General features: G+C 37.7%; 1 protein-coding gene across 1 annotated transcript; it reads right to left on the bottom strand.

The window, feature by feature from the left end:
- Positions 1-2,260: 2,260 nt before the first annotated feature.
- Positions 2,261-7,033, bottom strand: irx1a (iroquois homeobox 1a). The gene is made up of 4 exons (XM_018762877.2): positions 6,541-7,033; positions 3,852-4,869; positions 3,493-3,565; positions 2,261-2,638 (listed from the first exon to the last, which is right to left on the bottom strand). The coding sequence occupies exons 1-4, from the start codon at positions 6,784-6,786 to the stop codon at positions 2,581-2,583; spliced, it is 1,395 nt and encodes a 464-aa protein (XP_018618393.1). The 5' UTR covers positions 6,787-7,033; the 3' UTR covers positions 2,261-2,580.
- Between the last annotated feature and the right edge of the window lie 14,270 nt (positions 7,034-21,303).

The raw sequence follows: 21,303 nt of genomic DNA, 5'->3' as shown, positions 1-21,303 counted from the left end.
ATTTCAATCACACATGCTCCTGAGGATAGATATGATTTTTAAATGGAGGGAAGAAAATGAAATTTTTACACCTGCCTCAATTTGAGAGAACCAGTCCTCCTTTCACACTTAATGCAATTCTGCATATGTTGCATTTTGAATCTGTGTCTTCATTAGTGTTTAGCCATTAACTCCTTAACTTTTAACGAAAAGTCTATTTAACATTAATTCTTGGCTGGGGAATTTTGTTTATTATTATTATTATTATTATTATTATTATTATTATTATTATTATTATCGTTGTTGTTATCCACTACAATTATTTGCAAGTACGACTGAAACTTCAAACTGCACAATTCACATAACATGATGATCCAGTGTTCATATGACATTAATCAGTGTCAGAGAACTTGACCTGTGAGTGGGAACGTGGAGTAGCCCTTGTTTTGTGTCCTTTTTCATCAAAGATTTCCAAAAACGCAGCGACTGCCTGGTTAAAAGTAAAAAAAAAAAAAGAAAAAACTGCGATGTTTCAAAACGTCTTCTAAACAGCCGGAAATTTCAGTGCCATGAAACACTTATGCATATGTCTTCAATAATAATAATAATAATAATAATAATAATAATAATCACACATCAAAAACACTCTTGCCATAGCAAAACCGAAAACTTATTTCTGAAAATTTGAATTGCGTTGCAAAGTCATGGTAAGGATAATTTTAAGAACTGAATATGACGGTGTCTCCACTGTGAGGTATCAGAAAAGTAAATAAATACATGTGTAATAAAATATTAAACACGTGAGGTGAAATGCAAAATGTAACGGATCTTTTCAACTAGAATTAGAACTAACTGCAATAAGTTAAATTCGCATTTAGGGTTATGCGGTCCCTTAGATGCAGACCCAGAGGCTCACAGAACTGTACATTCTTTTAGTGTTTGTGCCGGAAATACTGCACTAGTTTTTTTATTTATTTATTTATTTATTTATTTGCTCTTCTCTCAGTTACTTTATTACTGTGAGGGTCAGTGTGGAAACGAGTTCTGCTACAGAAGTCTAAAAGAGTTACAGAAATCACCTATAGAGGTCGCTATAGTCCTGTCATAAAACTCCCTTTCCACCTGCTGGGACTTTCCGGGCCTTGTTCGAAACGCTCTTCGAGCGCCTACAGACCATGTGAAGTCATGAGAAATAAATTTCAGTTACAAAAGCACAATTATCGTAAAACAGCATCATCCCAGGAACGGTATCTTCACTCCCCATTTTTGTTTATTGACAGAAAAAATATATATTCCCTGATATTTATTTGCCAAATTACCCTAAGGATAATTTTAAAGTGATTAATCTGCGCAAATGGCCCCATCAGATTCATCTTTCACTTTCGCATTTCAAGACAAGTGAGTCAAACATTCATTCTGTTGCACAGAAACGGGGCTTATTTTAATAAAAACGGCAATAGGTAATTATTGCAATAAATAATAATGAGTGAAAAATAATAAATATATAAGAGGGAGTGCGCGTTGCTAAAGCTGATATTATGTATAATTAAATAGTATTTGCATTTAATGACAAAAGCACAATTTCTACGAAGGGAATGATGATCAGTCATCTGCGCTGTGGAAAATGTCCCACGTAACACAGGCTGTCTTAATCAGAAACGACTGCACAGCTCTCGGGTATTTAATATTTCATGTAAAAGTCGAGTTTTCCTCCGATTTTCCCCTGTACTTTGAGCATTTGATTCGTTTGTATGGGGCCTTTCCCACATTATTACTTAATGACCCTCCCAGCTGCTTCTCCCCATTTTACTTCACCAAACAACCATCTGGCAACTTATTATCACCTCAATGCATCTACGGGCAGCTCAGCTCAATGGAAACTGAATAAGAAATTAAATTAGAGCGCACAATACTTTGTAGCTAAACAGAGGGAAATGATTAGCTTTTATATTAAACCTATTTTTAAAACATTGTGCATTTAGTTTCTTTCTACTCTGTTTATACGTGCGACTTTTCAAAGTTATCACAGCTGCAAAGGAAATGCGGACGCAATAATAATAATAATAATAATAATAATAGTTCTATAACGGTGCGTAAAACTGGAAAGGACAGAAAAAATCAATTCTTTTATGGACTTAGTGAAAAATTGTGGTCGCTATTTTAACATATTAAAAAATAAAATATGAAAAGAAAGCTATTCTTAACATGTCGCTATAATTTCATTAAGTTTATTAGACAAAAATATATAATTTGGACAAATTCCGTCGACGCACTATTTACAAATTTTAGGTCACTGTATTTACAGAAAGAAAATAGCACAAACACAGGAAAGACAAAAAATACCAAAATGTCCCAGGGGAAAAGAAACCGTCTAACACAGGGAGAGATAATGTACAATAACAATAAGGGATATCCTTCCACAGGTTTTTTTTCCTTGCTTTTCTTTTCTTTTCTTTTATATCAAGTTACATCAGTTGTTCTGTATCGACTGAATGCTACAGTGAAGAAATTTATTGTTTTTTTGTGTTTTTTTTCATTGTCCTTTTATTAGTACGTTCAGTCCTTTTCCCCCGAAAAATAAAAAAAAAATAAACGTCTTGATCAGGCTGAAGAAAGAGCCGTTAGAACCCGCTGCGTTGCTTCTTGCTGATTCCTGGGACTGGAGAACAGAAAGTAAATTGTTAAAAAATTGTTCTGATAAGTTTTGAGTATAAATATTCCAAATACACGAATTTTACTGCCAGGAAAAAAAAAAAAAAAAAAAAAAAACTCTACCCTTCTTATAAATATAAACTATTATCAACTATATACTTTTTTAAAGCATCTTTAAACGTCACAGTGTAATAAGTCATGGAGCGTTTCTTTGAAATTGCTGATGCCGCTTTAATTTTGTGTTTATAATAATTTCTGCTGCTGCGAATTTTACCGCTTGAAATATAATGTGAGAATCCCTGTTTAGATCAAAAAAAGAAAAACTTTAACACTGGTGTGGGGGTGGGGGGCTAAAAAGCCTTCCAGCTACAGGAGCCCCTAGGGTCTTTTTTTCTGGGGTCTTTCCGCTTGTGCACAGCGCTGGCCCTGGTTACACTCGGTGACTTGATAAGTAGTTACTCTCCAGAGAGAGGAAATTATGGAGCGATTGTAGATTTTTGAAGGTTCTCGGTCACCAGAAAGAACGCAACTCCAGGAGCCATTCCTGCGCAGCCCTGTAGGAGTCGCTGTGGCGCCAGCGAACGGTGTGTTTAAATTTAAAAAACGTTGCCTTGACGTGCTAATCCACCGCACCGACCATCCATCAACCCCTCTATCCACTCATGCTCTATCGTTCAGCACGCTTTTTGGGATGTGACAGATTTAAAAAAAAAAAAAAAAAAAAACAAAAGAAAAACCAGTATGCGATAATTATGCCCATCTTAAGAAAAAACTGATTTCAAGTAAATACATAAATGACTAAAATGCAAAAATGAGGTGCACTTTAGAAAACGTGAGAAATACCAATGGACTTTCATTTACCTGTCATGGACTGGCCGAAATGATGACTTTAGTGGTTGTGTTGGAGATTCGGCTCTTTGAACATTTTCCCGCTCTAAAAGGAATGCACACAATGAGAGAAGAACGTATAATAAACGGATAAACCTGTTCTTTAATATTAAGGACCCACTTTGCATCATGGACTATTTTTTTTAAATACTGTTAAAATTATTTACTTTCTTACCATTATTATTATTATTATTATTATTATTATTATTATTATTATTATTATGTCTACATTTTTTTAAACCAATTTGTCTGACCTGAATGATACAATTGCTGGCTTGTTACATTTGTAGACTGCAAAACCCACGTACTGGCACAGTTAAAATTGGTTATACCTATATGTTTGGGACTGAGCTCCTCTGGGACTTTGTCACTGCCGAGGGCCCCCACGGATGACACAACCACAGAGGTGGGCTGCTGCTGTTGCTGCTGAGTGTGAAGGTGGTGACTGTGGTGATGTTGATTGACTCCCAGGAAGGACCTCACATTCAGCAGGGAATTTTGGCCCAGGAAAGCGCCTGCATTTGTCCAGTTGTGGAACTTTCCTATCTGACATGTGTACAGTCCATGACTGGAGAGGAAGGCCGGGTGCTGGATCTGGGGTGAGGCGTGACTGGAGGGGACGGAGGGCGACATAGGTTTCTGGGAACTGTCGGGACTCGTGGCTGTTTCGGCTAAGGACCATATTTTGGGTTTGTTGCTCACTGGCAGCTGGAAGCTACCCTGTCCGTCAGGAGAAAGCACTCTAGTGCTGTTGCTGTCAGATGATTCTTTGCCAACAGAAATGGTGTCTTTTGCTTTATCGAAGGCATCGCGTGCCTGCAAGGCCAAAGCCCGCCTTTTCTCCATACTCTCCAGGTCAGCCCGGTCTCTGCCCTCTGATTTGTCCTCCTCGTCCTCGTTGCTCTGATCCCCATCGTTTTCATCAATTTTATCAATGTCTATGCTTTCCAGGTCAATTTCTTCCTCATCCTCATTCTTTTCAGGGTCGCCTTCATCATTGTCACTGCCAAAGATGTTACCGTCTTCATCTTCTTTGCTCCTTGCACCCCATGTCACCTTGTTCTCCTTCTTGAGCCTCCTCCTGGCATTGGCAAACCAAGTGGAGACTTGTGTGAGAGTCATCTTTGTTATGATGGCCAACATAATCTTCTCCCCTTTCGTGGGATATGGGTTTTTCCTGTGTTCATTAAGCCAGGCCTTAAGCGTGCTGGTGCTCTCCCTTGTGGCATTCTTGGGTCTAGCAGGGTCTCCGTACTGAAACTGCCCATAGGGATAAAAGGCAGGGGACGTGTGAGCACCGAAACTGGCTGGATGAACACCAGGGCTGTCTTTGAGTTCATACTGGGAACCCTGAAGAGAGAATGGGAATAAAATAGAGAGAATTTTCTTGTTATTATTATTATTATTATTATTATTATTATTATTAGTAGTAGTAGTAGTAGTGGTATTAATAATAATAATGTGAATGCCAATACTAGTTTAGTAACACATCTTCGTCCACTTAACGTAGTGCAAATAAGTTGACTGTGCACAAGTTTCTACTTAAACTACGAAAAACTGCCGAACTCTGTTAACATGTAAAGAATCACCCGTAAAAGTTTAAAAGAATGTCCTGCCTTTGTGTACAAACGTCCTCAGTTTGTGTCCTGGTGGTTTCAACTTAGCATGATCTACTTTTCACTATCCCTGCTGTGTTGCCATGACCCCAGAAATAAATAAATAAATTAATAGTTTCTGTACTCTTTTGTTTATTGCAGACATACTGTGTACAGAATTAACACACCCGGTTTGCACTTCACACGTTTTGATTGTGCATGGTCTTATTTCTTTCTCAGATCAGTAAAACGCGCCTGTTTCTTAAATGTTATTATAAAAATAAAAGAAAGATTTCTTAAATCATCCACAGATTTTTAATTTCATGCAAACACATTTAAGATCTTTTTCAGTAATTCAGATTTTAGGCATATTTAAGACATATACGCAGCCAACCTAATAATTAAAATACGTTTTAATATTAAACCATATTTAGGCCTTTTTAAACGGACATCATTAATCTTTGTTTGTTCAGTTTTACCTATCAAAGCCCTAAAGCCTCAACTGCTATTCTTCCGATTGATAAAAAACAGTTAATTTTTAACACTGAAGTGAACCCACAGCTAATTTTACACTGAGCTTACAAAATTATTCACACACACACACACACACACACACACACCGCACCTGTTTAACCTGGACGTAAGAGCCCTAAACGCCATGACAAAGTCAGAAAAAAGCAGACTGACAAGTGTCTTAGACTCTCTGAATTATTCCTGTAAATTATGCAATATAATAATTATGCAAAATAACAATTAAATGGGATGACAACAGTAACATCAGTGTATTTTGTCGCTTTCTCTTCGACACAAATATGGGAAAAAGCCCTTTGTTTACAGTAAAAGCTGAGGCACAGAAACGAATTTTTCGCAGTTATTTAATAAAATCAATTTTGCGTCGAGTGCAGCCTGTCTCATATTTCCACTCACTGACACGTCCCTGCAAGCGAGCAAACTTTGTTCGTGTTTTCCTCGGAACTCCACGTATGTTATGACTCCTCCTCCTTTCAAAAAAAAAAAAAAAAAAATCCCATATGTGTGTATGCTTTTTAATTCTCTAATTTTACAATTAGGTTGCAACACGGGAGATATGCGGAAGTGCAGAATTTGATTTTCTTGTCATACGAGCCGGAGAGACGAGGAACAGGTCGATAAGTGAAGCGCGGTCCCGCGGCCCGAGCGCACGGAGAACGACGTGGGAAAGAAAAACGCAAATAAGCGGCGCAATAATGTCCAGTTTGTCCGGGAACGAGCGCGGAAGGTGAAAGTTGCCGCGTTTTCTACTTGGGCGTCTATTTTGTCGCAAGAGAGACTGAGGTGCAAAGCGCGGGGGGTAAATACGACGCAAAAAAATAAACACGGACCACCGATCTGGCTCTTTAGGATAGAATATGGAAGGATATTTAATCATATTAATAAGCGCGCTTACCATTTGGGAGAAGAGAGCCAGGTCCGCGCTGGTGTAAGGCAGGAAGGCGCTGTAGTTGTGCGCCGCGTACGGGTTTGCGTACATGCCCAGCATGGAGGTGACCGCAGCGGCCGCCGCCGACGGGTTCCCCCCGATTTCAGAGCTTGCAGTCCGGCCAGACGCAGCCAGCACTCCGGGGCGATCACCTCCGTACACCGCCTGGGTGGCACTCAGGTACTGAGGGTAGCCCAGCTGGGAAAAAGACATTTCCTACACAGATCTTTATGCAAAAAGTTCGATAAGACCAAAAAATAAAAAAAGGGAAAAAAAAGAAAAAAAAAAATCAGTGAAGTCAAACTGCGGAGAAACAGGAGTAGTAATGGTTCTGCTCTTCTTAAATCTCAGCTTTTCTTTCTTGCTTTCTTTCTTTCTTTCTGTCTTTTTTTTTTTCCGCTCCCCAAGTCCGTTGGATGTGATCTGATCAACAATTGAGCTCCAACTGATGCGTGTGCCCCAGGTCCTGGGCTGATCTCTCAGATACAATTTGAAGTTGATGCTTTGATTGGCATCCCACTTGAGCAGCAAGCCCCTCCTAGTCCAAGCATGTGGTTTTTCAGCATTGGCTGGGGCCTTTGTGTGTGTGTGTGTGTGTGTGTGTGTGTGTGTGTGTGTGTGCGCGCGTGTGTGTGCGTACTTCTGTGTGTGTGTGTGTACGTGTGTGTGCGTGTGTGTCTGCGCGTGTGTGTTTGCTGTATTGTACCTTAAATGTTTAGCGCTGGGTTCTATTCACCGAAGCCCTGTTTTTTGTATGACAACCTGTCTACACGATTTTACAGCTGTCTAACATTAAGACAATAAACTTGAAAGCTCTGCGAGCTCCTTTAAAAAAAAGAAATAATACACAATATGAGAAACGGTGTAGATAATAACAAAATCCGAAGTTGTCCGTGAGGTCAAATTTAACATTTAAATTTGAATATGGAACAACACAACTTGTTCGAAATTAATGCGCTGTTAAACACGGGACTTCTGGACTTTCATACACTGTTCAAGACATTATCATAATCAATAAGACAAGTACAAAGGTTTATATGTATATGTAAGAATGTATATTATATAAAATCTGTATATATATATATATATATATATGTATATACAGATATAATATATATGTATAGTATGTAAAAAAGCCTGTAGCAAATTGCATTAGGTTATTTTTTAGTTTCAGATTAAGTTTTTTTAAGATAAGCGAAATTTTCAAAAGTTTTTCTGTTAAAAGATGAATATTTACTGAAACGGACGTGCATAAATTTTATCTATCAGAGTCACTGAGAGCACGTTTCAAATCCTAGTGGGATTTTGACATTTCAGGGGATATAAATGACTATTATAGGCAGAGAGCGCACACTACCTATTCTATCACTATTATAACACGGTGAGAAACGTCGACTTCTGAAGATATGAAGTAGCTATTCGCTGAAGTTTTGTATGATGGGATATTGTTTCGCAACTACTTTCTTCCTTTTTTTCTTTTTTCTTATGAAACTTAAACGATGTGAAATTTGTCTTACTCTCTTAAATACAGGACGCATGTCCAGATGTGCATTTCTGTCCTTTCACAGTGTAAGAGGAGCGCACTGTGTGTATGTGGGTGGGAGGGGTGCAGTGGTCGGATGGGTGGGGGGGGGGGGGTGACATAATGTTTAGTGTTTGTTTTAAATTGGCCTCACTGCTTTAACTGCTGGGACGAGATAATATGTGACAGGGCAATAATCATAAAGTGTTCAATGAAACATGGACATTTTATTGGTCCAGGATCCAAAAGAACAGTGAGCCCCCACCCCTGTGGACTCCCCCCCGCCCCCCCAACCTGTGGTGTAACGACGGCTCCTGTTTTCACATATCTCAAGATGAGTTTTTTTTATAGACAATAAGTTTTTTTTTCGGACGGCTGGGGGGGTGGGGGGGTTAGGGGTGCAGTAAAACTGAGATGCTTTAATACCGGAAAGAAGGTAAATTATTTCCATCATAGAAGAGGCGCTTAATATGACCCAGAGAGAAAGAGAGAAAAAAAACAAGAACATCTTTTTTTCGCACTATAAATGAATAAATAGTTAAGAAACAAAAATAAATATAGAATGTAAAAAGCTGAACATGAAGCATCTATGCCGTTTCCAGAAACTTCATTCAGGCGGCAACTCATACCAATTAAAAGCAAGACTGAAAGTAAAGTACTGATGTACACTAAAAAGTAGTAATAACTGTGAAAGTCCCCACACCATGAACATTTTACACCTTCATATCCATGTTAATGTTTTATCTATTATTGTTTCAAAAGTTAGTGTTAGACATCATTGTTGATCGTAAATAATAAATAAATAAATAGAAAAAAGTTTCTTTTGGAAATGTTATTGCATTTGTTAATATTCACGCTAAACAATTAACGGTATTGCTTTCAATTATTAACAATTGTAAATAACAGTTGTATGTCTTTGCGGTGTTATATTTCTCGAAATTAAGAAAGGAAAAAGGAAAAAGGGTCACTTTTTATGGGTTTAAATCACCTAACTAGGGGTCGTGGTTGTTGAAAGGATATTGTAGATTTAATACTTAACTGCTTAGATGAAGTCACTGATTTTGATCTGTTCCAGATGGTTTGAGAGTGGATATTGCAACGCGAGGATCTGTTAAAAAAATATCTGAGGGCAGTGATGGCAATCAGCAGAACACATGAGAAAGGAGGAGGAATGGCGAGTGTGATAACCTGCTGGAAATGTGCATGGCTCAGAGATGGCCGAGATAAAAGACTGGAAATATCTCTAAATGAGGATGACAGAGATGGTGAAAGAAGAAGACACCTAGAGCAAAAAAAAAAAAAAAAAAAAAAAAAAAAAGGAAAAAAAAATCTGGACATTACGTTGAAACTAGTTGAAAACCAGTTTCCTTCAACAGTTAGTCACTGCAGTGTCCGTTACCTATACGAAAAAGATATATTTTATATTGTATAGATTTTGCCCGGGCTGTTCGTTTATGTGGTATTACAAAAACATTTTGTGGGCAAGAACATTCGAAAATTCTTGTATGTGTTCAATAATAATAATAATAATAATAATAATAAGAAGAAAAAATCTGCTGTTTTGCTGCGCATACATCCGCGTGTTAAAGTGGACTTTAATTAATTAGATTTTATTTTTTTTTTACCTCCAATTAAACTATGTTAAATAGTATTATTTAACAAAAAAAAAACGAAATGTATTTGTCGGACATTTCAGCGAATTAGGCATTTTTGATAATTTTTTAAAAACCCCACTTAAATTCCTCTGGAAATGTGAGGATCACCGTGATCACGCCATAGAATCGCACCCGCTCGAGCACCGCGTTTGGCTGAGAGAAGTGGGGACGGAGCGCGCGGGAGCCCACAGTCCCTCTCTCTCTCTCTCTCTCTCTCTCTCTCTCTCTCTGTCTCTCTCTCTCTCTCTCTCTCTCTCTCTCTCTCTCTCTCACACACACACACACACACACACACACACACACACACACAAGCAGCACTGAGTGTGTGCACGTACACCACTAACGCAGCGTGCAGAGCACAACATTATTATTGTTTTCCGTTCTGTTACGTTGTCCCAACCGTCCATCAGACTTAATTCATAATGTGAGTAATAGGATTAACGTTATATAACTTCGTTTTCAATTGTAGGCCACCATCACCCTCCCCCCACCCCCGCCCCACCCCCCGACAGCCAATAATTGTATTAACCTCCATTTGTTTATCGTTTCATTTTTTTTTACCAGGGAATTTTTTAAAATTAATTCATCTTTATTTAACCTTCCTTTCTCTTTGGTTCATGGGTGAGACATTTGTGTATGTAAATATACATATATATATATATATATATATATATATATATATATATATATAAATTGTGTGGGCACCACCCTAAAATCAATGCAAATGCTGATGATTATGTTACTGATGATGATTCTGATGACCACCAACACCATCATCATCACCATCATCAACATCACTATTATTTTTATTTTTATTTTTATTTTTATTTTTATTTTTATTACTATTCCTTTCCCCAGTCAGGTGTAGCTGGGAGCCATGCAACACTGGGAAACTCATGTCGTACAAATGGAAGCACTGAATGCCATTCAAGCAGGGCTGTCAACTTTTAACAGCCAAACGGAAGGAGATCAAAGCAGGAGCGGAGTCTCTTCTCTTCCCAGATTATAACCTTTACGGTCTCAACTCCTAATACTATTTGGGAAGCAGGACATATCACACATACTTACTTAGTTGGCAGAATCCTCAGTGCTAAACACCACTAGGCTGAGTCTAGAGTCAGTTATGAATGTCTTTTTTTTCAATAAAGTGTAACCAGTGTCGATTTTAAAATAATTTACCCTTTAAAATGGCCTGCTTTACTACAGTTCTCTTCTACACTGCTTCATAGAAATGGTTCTGTGTACTGATAACACATATATGATTGCAGTTATAACAATATTATAATGCTTACGCTAACAACGATTATAATACACAGACAGTATACCAAAGATGCAGTAAGACAGCAATATGCAGAATATTACAAATCTGTGAGGGAGTGGTAATGCCCCCAGAATAGGCAAAAAGGGTAGGGGTGTCCCCTGCCATGCTCAAGAAACCTGTTTTGTCTCCTCCCCCAGTATATGTGTGAGAATCTTAGCTATTTTTCTGTCCTCAAAACACCTCACTTTTTTTTTTTTTTTTTTTTTAAATAGAGTTGGAACTTTTTGCCATAAAAAAATATCCACATTAACACAACAGAAAGGGTATTAATAAATCAAAGAACCAGGAACTAAATTAATAATGCACTTAACTTGATGATGAAAAAAAATTTTGATGTTGTTCAGGGAAACATTCACAAAAGGGGATACAATGCGTAACTCTGAGAGAGATGATAGCAAATATACAAAGTAGGTGTTTATGCAAAACAGTTCATAACACTGAAGAGAATCATGTTCAGCAGTGTTAACACTGAACTAACAGAAACAGAATATCATTTCCTTGCTAGCACTTGCATTTTCAACACTGTCAGTCAGTGGTCATTTTTTTTTTTTTTTTGTGCTGAGCATTAACCTCTCAGTAATTTTGCATTTACATTCATTTATTTAGCACATGTTTTTCTCCAAAGCGACTTCCAATGAACTCTCTGTAGTGTTATGAGCCCACACACCTTATTCACCAAGGTGACTTACACAGCTAGATACATTACTTACACTGGTTCACTCATCCATACATCAGTGGAACACACTCTCTCTGTCACTCACACACTGTGGGTGAACCTGATCAGCATGTTTTTGGACTGTGGGAGGAAACCAGAGCACCTGGAGGAAACCCACGTAACACTGGGATAACATGCAAGCTGCACAAAGAGTGAGCGGGGATCGAATCCACGTCCTTTCGCACCACCCAGGCTCTATTTTATCTCTAATAAGACATAACAAAAATTGTTTTATACAAAACAGTTTTAAAAGCTTGCAGAGAAAAAATACTACAGTAAACAAACAAACATTCTGAGATTATTAACCCTAACTACCCTAACTGGTCTTGTGACCTCAGCCTCCAGGATAGGTCCTGTACTGCTGTCACCCTGACTTGACCAAACTGTCAATGAAACTGAATGAGTGAGTGAGTGAGTGAGTGAGTGAATGACCAGTAAAGTTTGAACTGAGCCCTTTTACCTTTCTAAAATATTTTTGCTCCTCAGTTTTCACCAAAAAAGGAAAATAGTTTCTTCTACATTTCTGAACTTTGCTTTTTCTCCTCTTAGTCACATGCCCTGCTTTTTCTGCTAAGGTTTCTTACTCCATGTCACATTTTTGCAGCTCAGAACAGCTATGTGGTCTAGTGCAGGAGAAATGACATGACCCTCATCTCTGGCAACCGGCAACTGCCGAGGCCTGAGAGATCAATGGAGTCTCCCTGTATATTGGGTAGGATACCCCAGGTGATTAGTCTCGTCCTCCCTCGTAGGAATGATGCCAATTTGTTCCTTGGCCATCAGACTCTTGGTCAATCGATGGATGACAGAACCCAGATTCAGACCATTATCTAAGTTGTTGAACCCTGTCTACACTTAGTACACCTTCTCTGACCACCCCAGCCACAAAGCCTCAAGACACTTTAAAGTACATCAATGTAACATGCAATGATGCATACTTAAAAAATCAACAACTCAGGGTTCACAGTGGTTTGAAAAATGTATTGTTAGCCATTTGTTTTTTAACAGTTTGATAATAAACAATTAAAGCAATAATGCAACTATGTTTCACCATGACACAGCAGGTAGTACCCAGGCTATTCATCTATAGGTATAAATCCAGTTCAGTGTGTGTGAAGTTTGCATGTTCATCTTGTGTTTGCACGAATTTACTTTGGGTGCTCTGGTTTCCTCCCACAGTCCTAAGACATGCCTTTTAGTTGAATTGGTAGCTGTAGATTTCCTGTATTGCATGAATACGTGCGATAGTGTGTACGGCTACCTTGTGATAGACTGGCATCCTGTCCAGGGTGTACCCTGCTAGCCTGGTACCCAGTGATTCCAGGATAGGCTCTGCATTGCTGCAGTCCTGACAAGGGCAAGCAGTTAATGGAAACAAGTGAATGGGTGTCAGTGAGATCGTGCAACACACTCTTTGCGCAAGGTTCATACGTCTAGTTCTCTTTGGTTTTTACCACAAAAATTGTTGCTGTAGTGGAACTGTACCCATCAAGTACAGATATATAGCTGCTTTGATTTCTGCTTTTCTTGGGGGATTTGTATTTTTATATAAAAACCTTGGCATTTCTTCAAAACTAGGCTGCATCTTAGGTTCCTTCCTGCATGGACTTGTTGGCAAGAGCAGCGGTCATTGTAATTAGTAGTATGCTGGTAGGAGGTAGCAGGCTTTGACTGAGATAGTTTCAACTCTGTGTGAATCTATTCCAGTGCTTGAGTTACTGCCTTGCTCTCCCACTCTGTATTCGGGAGAACTGGCAAGGCCCGAATTTAAGACCCAGCAGGAATTATGTGATGGAGACTAACAAAGTTTGAATTGTTTGTTGAACTTTCCAATCGGAGAGTGGTTGTCAAAATTGTAATCTAGAGGCCTCTTTACATATTCTGAGCATGTAGGTTGGGCTATTTTCATACCTGGGTAATTTTCTGAGCTCCCAAAAGAGTTTGTTTTTTTTTTTTGTGAAACAAACAAATGAAACAAACAGACATACTGACAGACAAAAATTTCAAGTTTGTCATGTTTCTGCTGATGTATTGACAATTTTGACATTCATCATAACCCCTTTTTCGTTTCCTGTATTTGTTGTGTAATTTCTTATGTCTCGGCACATCATCAGTACCGGTGTAGGAGAAGTGGTGAAGCAGAAGAACTCCTCCTTCACTGTGGTACTGATCCTTCGTCGGTGGGCCTACCTAATGCTGATTTTTGATCAAAGACATGATTATGAATGCCTGTCATCACTCACGCAGCGGAAGGCCCATACTCTCCAAAGGTTTCACAGAAGGCAAGGCTTCTTGACGTGCACTTCTAGCTTTCACGCTGAAACAACGTCATGGGTAAACAATTTGTTTCACAAGGTACGTAAGTTCAAGAACCGAAATGGGAATGAGTATGTACAGCTTTCACAGGGCCAACAATCAATTAAGTTCTGAAAACAATCAACTATATTCTGGAGTTAGTATGGGTTAGTGTGGGTTTCCTCTGGGTGCTCTGGTTTCCTCCTACAGTCCAAAGACATGCTGTTCAGGTTCACCCATAGTGTGTGAGTGAGAGAGAGATTATGTTGCACTGATGTATGGATGAGTGACCCTTTGTAAGTAGTGTAAATAGCAGCGTAAGTTACCCTGGTGAATAAGGTATGGGGTGGTAACACTACATAGAGTTCATTGGAAGTTGCTTTGGAGTAAAGAATTTGCAAAATAAATAAATGTAAATATGTAAATATGAAAACAAATTGAAGACTGGAGTATTCTGAATTATGATAACAACCAGTTTCACTGCTGTCCTTTAAACAAAAAACAGAAAAATCTTACGATAATTCTATCCCTTCCAGTCTTACGCGGAGTGGAGTTTACTCTGGCAGATCCTATTTCGATATTGTAAGCAGTAGCAAATTATAAACTTTATGAGGTTATATGCCAAAACATGCACACACACAGACACACAGATACGATGCATAAATATAAGGGGCCTAAAATAATTCTCAGGTGGACTGCAACAAAAAAAGTTGCTGCACTACATGTCAACGGACAGTTTTGCTCTGCAATTGACCAAAAAATGTCAAAAAGTTTAAAATCCTGTAACATGACAGATTCATTGTGACAATCATGGGAAAGGATCAAATACCAGCAAGCTTTTAACTTATGCCCTTTTTCTTATTTAGAGTTAGACCTTGATGTATATTTTTTAAAGAGTTACCTCGGGACAGCTGGTATAGTAGGGGTTAGCTCTACTGCCTCTGCACCCAAAGGTTGCAGATTCGATCCCCACCTCAAGCTATTGTACCCTTGAGCACAGTACTTACCTTAAATTGCTCCAATGACATTATCCAGCTGTATAAATGGTTGAATACCGCAACTTCATAAGTCGTTTTGAAGAAAAGTGCCAACTAAATGAATAAATGTAAATACTGCCGATACATTCAGTAGAGCTGAAATTTGCTTGTTAACTATCTAGCCAAACTCAGTAGTGCAGCTCTCATTAAAAATGCTTGTTGTGTAACTTTAGCGAAGTGGTGACAGCTGGTCTAATGACTGTAGTGTAAGTCAAGTTATTGTTAGCAAAGTTAATGTTTCAGCTTGCTGCTGCTCTTTTATAAACAACGTTAAGTTTGCCTAAAATAGTGGAGCATGCCTTCAGGCATTGTGAGATGTGTGCATAGTGTTTTCCAGCATTCTACTGCCCAGGGATAGTGGACAGGAGGACGCTTCGGTTGGCAGAGAACATTTTGACAATGGAGACACTCAGTGAAATGTGACAAGACTGTCAATGTTTTCTTTTTACTGATGCGCTGACATTTATTGCTAATGCTAATAATCAGTAATATGCCTTTTAAATAAGTAACAAAGGTCACTGAACCGCTTTTGACTGAAGTGGAGGATAAATCCAGTCCTATTTCAGGCAGGTGTCAATTCCACAAATTAAATCTGTAAGTGCTGGGCAAGCAACAGAACATAAGATGATTCCATTAGATACATTTCTGAGCTTTTTTTTTAAAATATTTTAACGACTCTTCTTTTTCTTTCTTTCTTTCTTTCTTTCTTTCTTTCTTTCTTTCTTTCTTTCTTTCTTTAACCGTGGGTCCAATTTAAGTTTGTAGTGGTCCACAGCCTATCCTGGAACCACAGGGCACAACACAGGGTACACCCTGGATGGGACAGCAGCAAATTGCAGAGCAAGAGCTATTTTACATGTGTCAAAAAACAAGACCCTGCTGCCACTATGAAATTCAAAGCTTCGCATCAGCTGTCAGTTACAGTTTGAAGTCTATAAACTCATTAACACTATTTTTCATATACTGAGGTGTACGATCTTTTTTTTTTTTTTGCTTGTAAGAAAAAACTGAATTTCTTATAATGGGAGGGTGAAACATGACAAGACATCAGGGAACCATTATCATCTGTATGCTTCACAGCTGGAGCTTAATCTAACTAACCAAAAGAGTGAAAAAAAGTGTTGATTTCCCATATGAAAATATATATATATATATGTATATATATCTAAATGTATATCCACTGTTGAAAAGGTGAAGTGTAATTTTGTGTGTGTGTGTGTTAATAAGTGATATAAATAAATATAGTTTTTTTTAAACATGTTTCACACGTCACCGTTTTCACTCTAACCATTGTTAAAGTGGTGGTATGAAGGCAACATTACAGCTCCCCACTGGAGACATACTTCTGGCCTGTGAATGTAGCTTGGTAACGGAGAAGACGAAAAAAGAAGAAAACTGTGTTCTGGGCTGTAGGATATTAGCAGGGCTGTTAGGCACCCCTTTTGGCTGCTGTCACTAGAGAACATAGAGCACACATTAACCACTGAGGAGGAACTTTTTTGCAGGTTTTCAAGTTTAAAACCGGTCATCAAATGTAATTACATACATGGGTTAAATGCAGTCGATATCTTCTCGATGTTGGCATTCTTTTGTAGCATCAGCTCATGTAAATATAGTTCTATATATTACATATACTTTGTGAAGAATGAAGAAAAAATTAAAAGCCATATTAACCCCAAGGTTCTTTCTCAAATCAACAGCAGTGACTGTTCAGAGATCCTATTGTGATTCACATTGAAACATCTTGTTAACCTTCAGTGTAATTTATAATGAGAGGTTCATGATTTCTCTCTTTCGTTTTCAATGTTGTAGTAAATTCAGCAAATTAGTAAATAATTTCTTGTCTGTTTACTTTGACAGTCTTTTATTATTACATTTTCTGAAAGACCCCGTAGTCCAGCTGTGGATAACAGCAATATTTTTGGTTCTGACCACATAAGGTCCAACTGGAGAATTATGTTACAGCTTCTAACGATATTTAGCTGGAAAGAGGGGAAATTATGGAACAGATGTAATAGAAATGTAGAAGTCGAGTGCAGGTGTGCAGCCTTGGACTCACACTGATTAAACTCACACTGCTCCGAAGGTTCTCATGAACTTCCCTGTCACACGAGAAGATTCAGCTGGCTTGAGCTCTGCCTGTAATTGAGGCTCCGGTCCAGCCTCTATAACGTGGGCCATGCTTGAGGATTTCAGCTTATCACCTAAAGTGAAGCGTTTAGACCTGAAATTATGCCCCCTGGATAAGATGACAGTCCATTCCTTGGCCGTAGCACCAAGCTGTCCCCATACTTCAAAAGAGTGAAAACATAAAACATATGTAATAAGGTCAAATACTGCAATACATCTTAAAAAACCCATTGCATCTGCTATGATTACCTGCCAAATGACCTGGAGACACTAATTTGTCCTGTTAATAATTTGATGTATATACAATTTTATATTTACGAGTAAAATTACGATACATCCACCCACACGTACTTGGGAGGGATTGGGTCCTCACTGCATTTTATCATACTTAGAATATTGAACTGTAAAGGTTTTTTTTAACTATAATTGGTGCACCTTAGATAAATTAATTCAAGGTAAATTTCCCGTTAAATTCAGCATTTTATCTGAAATTGTTGTAAAGAATAGTACATCATGATGCAATATATTTTGTACCCATACAAGCAGACAATCACAGGCCTGACATGAAATGTTATATGCTGGATGGATTTGTGGCAGTTTGTCAGACTACTTAACGCTGTACTGATATTAACAGTGATAAATATTATGTGACACAGTAGTGCGATATAAATGGCCCCTATTTCGTGTGTGACATAATCCTATATTTCTGACACACCAAATCTCAAACAGAAATGGCTAGTGTCCGTAGTGTCATTACTTATATCTGTCATGTATGAAGGTTATTGCGCAAATTACAATTTCATAAGACATATGAAGAAATCTAATAGTATAGAACTTCACAAAGATTATGCAATGTGCTAATTATCATGGTGAATTTGGTGAATTAGTCCACTGTTGTTTGTTTTATTTTCCAATAATTATACAACTACACCGGTGCCACTAACGTTTTAGTCTGTCCATTAATCATATCAGAGCAAAGAGCAGCACTTAATTTTATATAATAATCTGATGGGTCAAAGTTATGTTTGACCAAACCTTCTCGGAAGGCAACGTGAGGACAGATGTTAATTGCCTTGGTCCTTTATAGGAAGACATATCAACATGGCCACTAATGGAGGTTACATACTCTCATTGCCACGGGGGGCAAAGGTATTAGACAAACACTATTCTTTTATTTATCTGTATTAGTCTTTACGGTGTTGGCTATTTGCTGTTGTTTGTTAAACTGAAGCAACTCTTTAACAGCTTCAGTCAGCTGAGAAACTAATTAAAAGACCTGGGGTAAGAAATCAATGGCTAAGGGAAAAATCCATAGTCTCGGGGAAAATGCATTTTAACCTCTCTGAAAGTTGGAAGAGTTTCTGCAGCCAAGACTGAGTCACTTCTCCTTTATATCTTTTTAGACAACTTGAATGAAACAGCTCCAGTTTTTAACAATAGTCACTTTTTCGCATGGTAAACATGCAACACAAAACAGCTCACTTTCACAAAAAAAAAAAAAAATCATCTGTTAAATGTCATCGATTGTCACTAATGATGTTTCCACGAATGAAGCATCAGTGAACAATAAATCAAATTTCAGAAGTTAAAAGTTTCCTCTTAATGTCGGTTTGCTGTAGATGTAATGTAATGATAGATGTAACTTTATGCAGGTAAAGGAACACAAGGAATGCAACATACAGTCAATAAAGCTTTCATTTGGTTAATGAAATACGATTCAGAAGAAGCAAGGTATATCATAACAAAACATAATGTACAATTTTACACTGCGTGACATTTACTAAAACTGAATGATAAAGACTTTAGTAGAAATGATATACTTTATTCACTAAGTGACCATAGTGCACCCGTTTCAAATATTTTTTTCATCCTCATCGGCAAATGAAAGAAAGCATGCAAATCGGCTTTCAGATGCTATAATTTTCTATTAATTTATAAACGCATTTAATTGAATTTTAAGTAGCGTGTGGGACAGAAGGATATTTTTAAATATTCTTTGAAATTGCATGCTTTGATAGTAGAGGAAAGATGTATATATAGATCCAATGATAAACTGACACCAAGACAAACGGAATTTTAGTGTGGGAACCTTTTATCTGTTATTACTTTGTAACTTCTTTATCTCTGTTCATACTAACTATTGATTTTGTTCGAAGCCTGCTGTTATTTTTTGTTACTGATATTCTCTCTTTTTCAACTTTTACTCTTGCATTGATATTACCTTCATCACATTTAGTATATTTGAATTGCCTGTGGGTTTGACTCCCTGGAGTTCTTAATTGCCTATAGACATGTAAAGATAAAAAACCTGCTTTTCATCTAAAAATCCTTGAGAGACCAGAAAATCTGGAGTCCTTGTCTTGAGAACATAAAAATGCAAGAGACAACAATCAAAAGCAATAGACTTCTCACCCACACTTCGAGACTTTCTGTTGTATCTTATTTAAGCTGGAAGTGCTCAAGAACAGAAGGTTTCATAAATAACTTAGTCCCACTTTTTTTCTTTTTTAAGCTAAAAGGGTAAACACTGTGCACATCTGATCTGTGATGAATTAGTGCAGCTTTAACACAGGATTATACTTATAAAAGTTTCGCAGACTAACAATTTTTTGATTTTTTGATGTTGCCATGGCAGTTCCCCCTACCCCGGATATGCCATCTGACAGCTGTTTTATTGCTCTCGTAGCCTAACCATACACCCTGCACAGCAGTTCTTAAAAATTCTGTATAAGGAAAACGTCGTTAAAATATAAACTGCAACCATATGTTGCAGGCTTTGGTACAGAATAGAAAATTATTTGGAACAGTAAGTATAAAAAACTTTATTTTGAGTTGATTTTAATATTTATAAATGTAATAAATTAAACATTTTTCCTGGGCAAAAATCTTTGTCAGTGAGAATTGTCAGTACTAGTAGGAAAACTCACCTCTGTAATCAGCATTACTATTTACTCATGTACTGTTAATGTACGTAACACCTTTGTACACGAGTGACTTACAATGTTGATGCAAAGCAAAAGTGATAACAATGGTGAAGTGGTAACAATCAGATGGAATGATCGGGATGAAAAAATGTCTTTCAAGAACAGAAGATCAGACTAGGACTACTGCACAGTCCATCATCATCATCATCATCATCATCATCATCATCATCATGAAGATATTGCTCAAGGTGCACAAATGCCATTAGTGTGAGTGTGATGTTAGTCAGTTTTGAGTAATAATACTCAACTGTCAGGTAAAAAGGTTTCAGAAAGGCCAGTTTTGATAAACCCAGAGTACTTTGTATACACAATTTAAATAATTTTCAAATGTTTGACAAGAGGGAGAACAAGTTATAACCAGCTGGATTTACTAACTGATAACCTTAGTGTATTCTAGAGCGTACAATATGGTCTTGAGGGGAACCTGCACCTGCAGTGCATATGCAAAATGTATTCAGTGTGCTTTATTTTACTAGTGAACTTATGGAATATATTTTGCAAGAAGGATACCATAACTTCCCACACAGTTATCAGTGTCAATCATATTACTACTTCCTCCCACATTCAGCACTGCATATTGACTCTTGAGCTTCGGAGAGGTATTGTTGTTCCACCAAAACACTGAAATTTTTGCCTGCCAGGATGTACTCCATATCAAGCATCTGTGCTGTTAACATAGTGGACTATAGTTAACCCGGATCACCAGAGACGCAGATGTTTACTTATTTAAGATGTGTGTGTGACAGTATATATATCACTGAAATTTAACAGATCTTTTTTTCTTCTTATTTATTTATTTTTACCTCTGCTTCTTTTATACAGTATTTAGAATGTAAGTGCAACATATGCAGTGTAATGTATACATTAATGCTATATGTGCATATATGGATATATGATATCTGCTAAATCTACATTTTGTTTTTCCCAGGGTTGCCTATGCGGTTTTGCAGAATAGACTTAGAACCCCTGTGGTTTGGAAATGTGGTTAAGGAAAGTTAGTGAATGATCGCGCGAGTGAGTATATTTGTATTTGATTTAAATAGAAACCCCACACTTCTTTGTCATTTAATA

Source organism: Scleropages formosus, chromosome 18 (assembly GCF_900964775.1).
Source record: "Scleropages formosus chromosome 18, fSclFor1.1, whole genome shotgun sequence".
NCBI classification, from domain to species: domain Eukaryota; kingdom Metazoa; phylum Chordata; class Actinopteri; order Osteoglossiformes; family Osteoglossidae; genus Scleropages; species Scleropages formosus.
Note: the sequence above shows the minus strand (reverse complement) of the source record. Positions and strands in the feature narration are given on the sequence as shown.

Coding starts and splice junctions, on each gene's coding strand:
- irx1a (XM_018762877.2), bottom strand. CDS start 6,786: ATGTCTTTTTCCCAGCTGGGCTACCCTCAGTACCTGAGTGCCACCCAG. Junction 4,870..6,540: donor TGGCTCTCTTCTCCCAAATG/GTAAGCGCGCTT, acceptor TTCTCTCTTCAG/GGTTCCCAGTATGAACTCAA. Junction 2,639..3,492: donor TTTCGGCCAGTCCATGACAG/GTAAATGAAAGT, acceptor TCTGTTCTCCAG/TCCCAGGAATCAGCAAGAAG.